Here is a 10,376-nt window from a genome sequence, read left to right as displayed (position 1 = left end):
TTAACGATTACTAAGAGGGTTACACCTGAATATTTTCTGCAGAAAACTAGAGTGTGTTGAATAATATAAATTAGCTTTGCCTGTTTTTGGTATCCACGGTGCCTCCTGCCATTTTAAGCTATTCGGATGCTTTTGATTGGTTCTCTTGTTTGAATTTGCAGCGCAAAACGTCTGCCAAATACATCAGTCCAGACTGCTGCTGAAAGCTTTAGGCTAAGTACAACCTGTCTGGGAGCTGCCATGGCGAGTGATAAAATGCATTCCAGTGCTGGAAATGTAAAAATCAGTAATCAGAACCATCTCAAAGTAGGTGCTAAAGTCTGATTTTGTGGTGGCTGTGCTTTAAAATTAAATTATGAAAATCTTGAAAATTTTGAAAGTCTGACAGTTATCAGTGTTGAGAACTACTTTAAAGTGAATGCTGCCTGGTTTAAATGTTTGAAAATGATTAAAAGTTGAAAACATTCGTTAGAAATTTAGAAAAGTAATCAAATGTAATCAGTTACATTAATAAAGTAATTGAAATAGTTACACTACTTATTACATTTTGAATGGGTACCTTTTAATCTGTAACCTTTAACATTTCCAAAACGACCTTCCCAACACTGCCCATCGTGTAGCTAATTTGATGTAGGCTATTCTAGATTCATAGGCAAAAAATACACTGACAAAGGAGATCAGAGTGGCTAAGAGAAACTACTCTGAGAGGCTAAGAAACAAGTTTACAGACAATGACCCTGCATCAGTGTGGACAGGATTGAAAGACAATCCAATTTCAAGACACCATCCCCCTGCACTGTTTTGAATCAACAATTGGCTGACGATTTGAATGAGTTCTATTGCAGGTTTGAAAAACCCTGTCTCTCACCCCACACCCATTTTGATCTTCTCTCCATGGATCTATTAACACCTCAAGCAACCCCCTCTTCCCCTTCTGCACTTCAGGTCTGTGAAAGGGATGTGCATCAGGTCTGTCTGAAATCCAGTGCTGACCAGCTGGCCCCCATCTTCACACAGATCTTCAACAGATCACTGGAGCTGTGCGAAGTCCCTTCCTGCATCAAATGCTCCACCATCATCCCCATCCCAAAGAGACCCAAAATCACAGGACTGAGGGACTACAGACCTGTTGCTTTAACGTCTGTGGTCATGAAGCCATTTGAAAGACTGGAGCTGGTCCAGCATCTGTGGATGATGCAGTCAACATGGGACTGCACTACATCCTACAAAATCTGGATAAACCATGAGGATCTCATATAATATCTCATATAAGGATCTCATCCTTATATGAGGAACTGGAGCAGTTTTAGCAACCCAGAGCTGAACACACTCAAAACAGTGGAACCCCCTGCACTCCCTCCACTCACCATCATGGACAGCACTGTAACAACAGTGGAGTCATTCAAGTTCCTGGGCACCACCATCTCTCAGGACCTGAAGTGGGAGTTCCACATTGACTCCCTTGTCATAAAGGCCCAGCAGAGGTTGTACTTCCTTCGCCGGCTGAGGAAATCCAACCTGCCACAGGAGCAGCTCCCCAACCACTCCCCAAGATCTGCACTTATCCAGAGTGAGTAAAGGAGCTGGCAAAACCATTCTGGACCCCTCACACCCAGCCCACTTCCTCTTTGAACCGTTGCCATCTGGTCAGCGCTACAGAGAGCACCAGAACAGCCAGCATAAGAACAGTTTCTTCCCTCCTCATGGACAGTTAACTTGGCAAAAAACACAACACTATTTATACATTTATTTATTTATTTAACACACCACACTTCTTATTCACATTTCCTTGCATTTGTACATATATTTTTAAATATTTGTTGTATTATTATTTCCTGTTTACTTATTCTGTTTTTACTATCTGTGTCTTGTCATTGTAATCTGCTTGTGCTGTGGAAGCTTCTATCACCAGAACAAATCCCTCGTGTTTAAACATACCTGGCATAAAGCTCTGGAATGAAAAGTGTTTGAAGCCAAGATTCATCACCAGAGGGCGACATTCTACTGCACAGAGAGGGCGCTATGTAAACATTTTGTTATGCATGAACAGTAAAATATGAGCAAAATTAATGTTTGCTAACAAAACATATCTGAATATATCCCCTCTCAAATGTGATATCATGCTGGAAAATAAGTGACAGTAATGGATAATTTAGAATTTTACAATTCGCTGCAGATGCTAATCTGTATGGGACAGGTGTGAGAGTGTTTCATTAGGCTACCCTGAGTATATTGGAATGACCATTACTGAATGCATTAAAACTAGTGAACTGCTTCTGTCTGAATTATTAATTATTATTATTATTATTTTGATGCCATTTAAAATTATAGCTTATATAATATAGAATATTAATAGCTAAAGTGAAATAATTCCGCTCGAAACCCTGACAGAACGTTGCTATGCAACAACAACAACAACAACAACAACAACAAAAACTGTCCAGCGATATAAATGCTGTTAAGAGGATTCGAACGCTGTATTGACCAATCAGGAACAAGAACCGGAATATTCGTTTATAATGTTGCCTAGGCTAATGACTTAGTCTACATTAATAAAGTTATCCTAAAGTAACTCAATATCCATATAGCTACTTAAAACATTACATTTCGTTTAAGTGTCGTGGGCTGAGGAATTTTGGTTTTTAATTTTGATGATGACCTATTCTTAGCGTCTATCAGGGTTCACTCACAGAGCGGCTCTCCAAACCTACTTATAGCTTGTATTTTTTCTACCCCTCGGCGAAACGAGACTGAGAGAGAGTTCTGTGTGTGTTCGTGAGCGGGTGCACTGTGTTTAGTTGTTGCCGGACTCGCAGAGGTCGTAGACACCATGACGCTGACTGTCCACTTCAGGCGCTCGGATGGTTTATTGACGCTCAAAATATCGATACAGTGATGTTCACGACACATGGCGCGCAACTGGTTTGGGGTTCCAGCGAGACCGAAATCGCCTTTTTAAATGGGACAACTGAGTTTCCCCCCACCGTGAAAACCACTGCGGAGCCCAAAAGTAATGAGTCGTGTGGGGAGCAGCAGACCCTGGACTTGGACTTGACTAAGACAGTGATCACTGGGATGATGCTCAGCACCATCACCGCGGTCACTGTGATGGGCAACACTCTGGTTGTGATCGCGGTGTGTGTCGTGAAGAAACTCAGACAGCCCTCAAACTATCTGCTTGTATCTCTGGCCGTGGCTGATCTGTCTGTGGCAGTTGCCGTGATGCCCTTTGTCATAGTGACTGACCTGACAGGCGTCTGGCTGTTTGGGGAGGTTTTCTGCAACATCTTTGTTGGGATGGATGTCATGTGCTGTACAGCATCAATAATGACACTGTGTGTGATCAGTGTGGATAGGTAAGTTCATATGAACCGTTAAAGATTCTTTAAAGGTTTGATTCTTTTAGGAGAAAGTGGAATTCGCATAGGCTAGTGATCGTTTTTATCTGTTTTATGACACTTTTTATTAACGTTATTATCAAATTTTATATTACACACACATATGTGTGTGTGTGTGTGTGTGTGTGTGTGTGTGTGTGTGTGTGTGTGTGTAGCCAGCATTTATGGTTTGAAAATAATATTTACGGTTTTGAAAATAATAAATAATATGTATATAAAAATGTATTAACCTTGTACTGTAAGTAATATTCTTAGAAATAAATAAAACCTGTGAAAACCCGCCCCAACCTGATATTCATTTTAAAAAAATATCAATTCATAAAAAATAAATAAACAAAAATTCTAATAAATAATAATAATAAAAAAATAACGGTTAAAATCTACCTTTACTTGAACCCGCCTTTTATCCAAAAGCTACTGCAAAATAATATTTATGGATTTTTCAACACACACATATCTAGAGAAAAGAAGCACTTAATTAGATTTTTGACTCCAGACCTTGTAAAATATCAACAAAAACTATAACTAAAATACCAAAATGTCTCCTTTGTAATTGAAAGTACATGAGCTTGTAATCTGTTAAGCATTACATTGTCTATTCATATTTTTTTTCATAAAAATTAAAACAAACAAACAAAAAACACTAGTAAACCTAAATAAATAAACTCAGCATTAAAAATGCTTCCCTGTCATTTGAGGCTGGATGAACTAGATTTTGAAGCTGCGTCCTGGTGTGTATGCAATTTTGATGGTGCTCTTTGATAAAGTTCTGAGCTGGAACTCCAGGAGGTGAGTACTGCATGCTGAAACACCCTGCTTGGCCGTGGTAATTCAATTAAATACTTAGGTGCTTGCACAAGTCTCAGTGATGAGCACTGGCCTGACAACAGCATGTATCGCCTGCCTTAAACCTAGGAATGTTTCTGGCATTTGTAGAACAGCATATGGTGCAATGTATGTAGAATAACCTCGCCTAATGGTGTCTCTGTTATATTTGCCTATATACATTTTTTTGTTAAATGTATTAGCATAATGTATGATAAAAGATTATTTCAGAGCGGTCATATTAAATGGTATTGGATATTTCCTATTTTTTCATATTATTAATCTATTATTTATCACTCTGTTGAGCTGGATATTAGCCTTTTTTTCCCTTCTTGTCATGATTTAAACAGAATTATCCAATGACCTTTGAAAATATTTCCTTGCATAGCTGTGGGCTGAGAATTATGCAAATATTTAAAAACAATCTTTTCACTTTGTTTTATGGGTGACTAAGACTGCAAGACACAGCCTTGAAGACAAAGACTATTTCACTAACCTTTAAAGTTATACCGTGAATAGTACATTTTGCAAGTGCTGAACATAAATAATTCACAGATTAGCTGGCTATAGAAATATTCTCTTTTAAAGATTTGCAGCTTCATTTAGAAGACAATGACAAAATACCATCCAACCAAGGTCTCTATGTACCTGACGGAGATTTTTCTTTTTTCACCAAGGCTTTTCTTTTCAATAAAACAGCTAGTTTTATTTTTCTCTAACAACCTTCAATCTGTCAATATGAATTGAGTAAAACAGGTATGGGAGTATACGGCAAATATGTGATTACTTGTTCTTCAAACGGTCTGAATGCACTGAAAAACAAAGGATGTAGGATTTGAAACAATTTTCACTCAGAAATTGCAAGTGTTTTAATTTTTTTTTGTTTTTGTATTTTGTCCCCCTTTTGTAAAAAGTGAAAGGCAAAATACAACACATCCCAGATGAGAGGTAAATTAATGTAATTTATCATTATGAACAGATAAGACCTCTTAATAAAATACACTAAAAGGGTTTGAAATTTAGTGGATGATACTGAAAGTACAATTCTCTAATGATGTTCCTGCAAAACATTTGTTTCTACCTTTGTTTTCGAATACTGCAGTTCTCTTAAATTAATTAGCTTTGATATATTTGATAGTTCAAGGGTGCCTTTCATTACACATAATTGAACACTGAGGTGCAAATTCAATAATATGGATGTAATCAACACCTTACAACCCTTAACAATCCTCTCATATTAAGACCTTCAACTTTGCTTTGTTCTGCCATTTTGCTTTTATCTGACCATCATGCCACAGAAACTCTCAGTTTGCACTGAGAGTTTCTGACTGAAAGCTTGTTAAACTTCCATTTAGCTGCTTTAGATTTATGTACTGCCTCTATAGACCAAATAATAGCATGCAAAACATGCTTTTATTCAAGTATTTTATAACTACCAGTGTCTGACCTTGTGGTCCCTTACAATCTTTTGCTTTCCATTGCTTATGGTTCTTGAATCATTTCTGATTCATTAAGAGTCTCAGTAACTTCTGCTGGCTGATCTTCAGTCAGCAGCTGCCTAATCTTGAGAAGTACCCCAGAATACATTGTTCATCTCCAATACCACTTATGAACCGAGTGCTGTTTTATTCCAGTTATTATTTCATATTTTCTGAGAGGCTTGTGCAAGTGTTCTGTATTTCATCCAATATGACAGGAGACACAAAGAGAAAACAAGTGTAGAAAGTACTTAACATCAAAAGATGTCCACCCAGCTGATATCACAGTGTGCTATGCCAAGAAGAGACTTTCAGACATCAGCAAATCATGAGTGTGCCTTGCTAACATCACTAATCCTATTGGGCATATAGGTTTATTTGAACAAACCTCTTTTAAAAATAAATATGAATTAGAATAATATATTTTTTTAATATATAATTCAATTGGGGAAATAGTCTATATCTAAAACATATTATATTTTAATTGTCAGAAAATAAATAAATAACGTAAAGAGAGCATTTTAGAAACTAATAAGAAATGGTTTTATGGTCCAACGATTTATTTGGAGTTTCTATGTAGGTGTATGAAGGGTTTTAACCACCTTAAATGTCAGATCCAATAAGTGTCTCTAAGCCTTTCCTTGATCAGAGGGATTCTCATGCGTGAAATGAAAGCTTTTATTTTTAGAGGAGGTCAGGGGAATAGAGACTTTCTGCTTTAGTTAGTAAAGAGAAGCCAATGTACCATGTTACATTCAAAATTTAGATCCATAGAACCTTTCTGATGAAACCAGATTTTGATGAATGCAGTGTGTTGTGGGAAAGCTGTATAGAGTGTGATTTTCCCACAGATTTAAACTCACGTCAGCCACAAGAGCACCAAGGCTCAACATGTTGGATTGCAATAACCAGCGAGCCACAGCTCCAATTACAGAATGTACACTTTAGGAGTGCATTTCAGTTTCGTTGTCTTGTATCAGTGTCTAATGATGTGGACAATGAAATTAGATAATTCGTAACAGAGGATATAGTCCTTCTTTCGTGCCCAAGGTTCCCTATAAACACTATTATAAGACAGAGAAGAGAGAGATGCAGCAAGAAAGACTGCTAATACAAACATTACATATTCATAATGGGGAACATTATGAGAGTTTTTTAAAAGCTTTTGAAGCCATGCGGAGTGAATGCGCTAATGCTGACTGAAACTTTTTGACAAAGCCATCACGTTGAACATCTCAATGCAAGTTTAATTTGCACCGAGAAATTGAGCTCTTTTTTTTTTTTTGCTACTGACATTGAGTGCATTAATAAGAAATTAACAACTGACTGTGTGTGAATCAAATACCAACCAATCAAATATGGTTCTAATATGTAAATGAATCCACTGGAGCATTCAAAATGGCATAATACTACTTTTGGTGAGGAACAAACTTTGTGACTGTTATGAAGGTATGTTCTGTATAAGGCTCTCGAAGGCCAGAGTTGAGAACCCCTGTTCTATGATATGAATGTGTGTAGTAAGAATGAAATCAAGATGTACTACATTGGCCATGTTGACATCGTCATGTGCCAGTTGCGTCATTTCACTGCCATTCACAAATCTTGTGTATCTCGGCTGAAATAGTAGTCAAGTCAAGTCAAGTCAAGTACCAAATAGTAGGCCATCCGGGTACTTTTCATTTACCTTTTTACGAATGCTGTGAATTCAGACATACTACTCTTTTCACATACTGTTTTTCACCCACTATGCAGTAGTGAAGTAGGCATATTAATACACAGGGCTAGTTTGACCAAGTAATCTGTTGGCGCTTTTCCACTGCATGGTACGGCTTGGTACGGTTCACTTTTTGTTGGGTTTTCCACTGGGTACAGTACCTGGTACTTGGTACTTTTTTTAGTACCACCTCAGTTGAGGTTCCTAGTGAACCGTACCATTACCAAAACGTGACGTGTAAACTCTGCTGATCACAGATTGGCTGGAGAGAATCGTCACTACCTGCGTCACTGAACTTGCGACACAAACACAACACAACCGCTAGATTTAAATCAGCACAGCCAGCAAAGAATCGAACCCAACTGTTTTGACCGAGCGCACCTTTTTTTAATGACCAAAAGTGGCCGTTTCGTTGTCTGTTGTGGAAGTACAGACGTTCCTCTCGTTGATAGCAGATCCAGTGAGAGCTTGATGGGGCAACGCGGAATGAAAAAGTTTTTCAGGGGTCGCTGCAGTAGAGGCAGCACAGCTATAATGATATGTAAATAATCCCTTCCACTCTAAAGCGATACTACACTGCAGTGGAAATGCAAACTGAGCCGTGCCATGCCGTTCCGTGCCGAGCCAAGTCCTACCACGCAGTGGAAAAGAACCATAAAGAACCTTTAGCATCCATGGAAACTTTCCATTCCACAAAAGGTTCTTTATAATGGAAGAAGTTTCTTTAGATTGTTGCAATCTCCTTCACGCAAAGTAAAATTGTTTGTTTTAGGAACTGTTCACCGAACGGTTCTTTGGGTAACCAAAAATGGTTCTTCTGTGGCGTCACTGCAAAAACTCCCTTTTTAAGAGTGTTGTTCAAAAATCTTCACTTCACTTGATTAGTTGGATAATCTTTCCACTCAGGTTGTTGGTGAAACTCAGGTCAGAAGGGATTTCTTGGGTCTGGTGCTTTTGAGGTATTTTGAGCCATATCAGGCATATTACGGGGTTCTCTAGATGCGAGATCTTTGGGTTCAGTCGTTTTGAGGAATGCAGTTCTCTGCTAAAACACGTCATTTGAAGTTACCTCATTAACCGCGTTATCCTCTGCTTCCGCAGATACCTCGGAATAACTCGACCTTTGACCTATCCAGCGAGACAGAATGGACAGCTGATGGCCAAGATGATAGTCAGCGTCTGGTTGGTATCGGCATCCATCACTCTGCCGCCATTCTGCGGCTGGGCTCAGAACATCAATACTGCGGGAGTGTGTCTGATCAGCCAGGATGTGGGCTACACCCTCTACTCCACCGCTGTGGCCTTCTACATCCCAATGGTGGTCATGCTTTTCATGTATTACAAGATTTTCAAAGCTGCCCGCAAAAGTGGGGCCAAGCACCACTTTACTGCACTTCCCCCAATTCAGATGGCCTGTCCTGATCCAGCGTTGGCCACCGTAGAAGGGCTCTGCATGCATGGGATGAAGAACGCTGCAGCTAACGAAGAGTTTTCTACCCTCTCCTGCCTGTTGAACCGCGAACGGCGGAGAGCCTTGATTTTAAGGCGCGAGCAGAAGGCAGCCACCACCCTCGGGGTGATTATGGGAGTTTTTTCGGTCTGTTGGTTGCCGTTTTTCCTTTTCACCACAGCGCGGCCGTTCATCTGCGGTCTGCTCTGCAATTGCGCCCCCGTCTGGCTGGAGCGAGTACTACTGTGGTTGGGCTACACCAACTCACTCATGAACCCTTTCATCTATGCCTTCTTCAACCGAGACCTACGTTCAACTTATAAAGACCTGCTACGCTGCAGATATCGAAACATTAATCGCCGACTCTCGGCTATGGGAGTGCATGAGGCTCTAAAACTCTGACTGCTCACAATCTGTTTATATGATGGGATGGTGCATAATATATCTTCTTGACTCTTCTACAAGTTAAGCAGCACAGTTTGGAGGGAGTTCACTGGGAATTACAATAATTCTAATTAAGCAAAAATATTCTAATGTAAAACATTCTAATCTAAACATTCTAAATGATTCACTGCAATTTCCAGCTGAAATGAAAAGACAGTAAAATATCAATCACTTTTATTCCTTTTCACACAAATTGTGATTATAGGACTAATAAAGACTTATTTTCATATGGTTCCTTGCACAATGCTATATTAACAATTACATACTGTACATACGTTTTGAAGCAGAAGCAGCTCTATGGTCATGGCTGTTCTGGTCACCTGGTACACTGAGCAATGCACTTGCGATTTAGAGCACTTGGGTGTGCATCCAGTGAAACACAAATCACGATAAAACAAATGAGCTAAACTTGCATGGTTACTTCAGCATTGCGTTTTTATCTCACATTTGGATTTGTTAACAAGGTAGCTAAGGGGCGCTGCTAGACCCTTACCATTTAACAGCTTGGGAATCCAAAAGAGTGCTGGATGAGGTGGATATTTACATTCCATTTTAGAAATGATTTTAAGTGGCACAATATTTCCAAAAGCGATTAAAGCATTAACACTTTTGAACATTTCATCACTTTGAAAGTGTTGTGAAACTCGTAAGAACCAGTGTAACGTCCCTTTGCAAAAATGTCACCACAGGGAAATCGATTGAGCCTGGGTTGAAAGTTTCTTGAAACCACATTCAACAGGTCTTTTTCTATTTTCTATAATATACTTTTCACTGTTTACTCTGTACATTTCCAGCATTATGCTACATACTGTAGCAAGTTTTTCCAATGAACCTTGTGTTATGCTCTCAGCAACGGTTTTCATCTGGAGGTCAAAACATGATGCGAGTCATAGGGACAGTAAAAAGGCCTTAATGCACAGCTAGATAAATCTGTTGTGCTTGTGTAAAGCCTTGAAATTTACATGAGATGATAAAATCTTGATATGAGTGACAAAAGATAATATGGCCTTTCATTTGAACAATACAGCTATGAATTCATACACAATATCTTAAACAAATAAATAATA

General features: G+C 38.9%; 1 protein-coding gene across 1 annotated transcript; it reads left to right on the top strand.

Annotated features, from left to right (window-relative positions):
• The first annotated feature begins 2,663 nt into the window (after positions 1-2,663).
• On the top strand, positions 2,664-9,998 carry LOC109072953 (5-hydroxytryptamine receptor 7-like). Its single transcript, XM_042764889.1, has 2 exons — positions 2,664-3,356; positions 8,517-9,998. The coding sequence occupies exons 1-2, from the start codon at positions 2,896-2,898 to the stop codon at positions 9,265-9,267; spliced, it is 1,212 nt and encodes a 403-aa protein (XP_042620823.1). The 5' UTR covers positions 2,664-2,895; the 3' UTR covers positions 9,268-9,998.
• Positions 9,999-10,376: the final 378 nt, after the last annotated feature.

The sequence above is a fragment of the Cyprinus carpio genome, chromosome A10, assembly GCF_018340385.1.
Source record: "Cyprinus carpio isolate SPL01 chromosome A10, ASM1834038v1, whole genome shotgun sequence".
NCBI lineage: Eukaryota > Metazoa > Chordata > Actinopteri > Cypriniformes > Cyprinidae > Cyprinus > Cyprinus carpio.
Note: the sequence above shows the minus strand (reverse complement) of the source record. Positions and strands in the feature narration are given on the sequence as shown.

Bases quoted from the DNA above. Each gene is read 5' to 3' on its own strand.
- LOC109072953 (XM_042764889.1), top strand. From the start codon at position 2,896: ATGTTCACGACACATGGCGCGCAACTGGTTTGGGGTTCCAGCGAGACC. The intron at 3,357-8,516 runs GTAAGTTCATAT...CTGCTTCCGCAG, and splicing joins TGTGTGATCAGTGTGGATAG to ATACCTCGGAATAACTCGAC.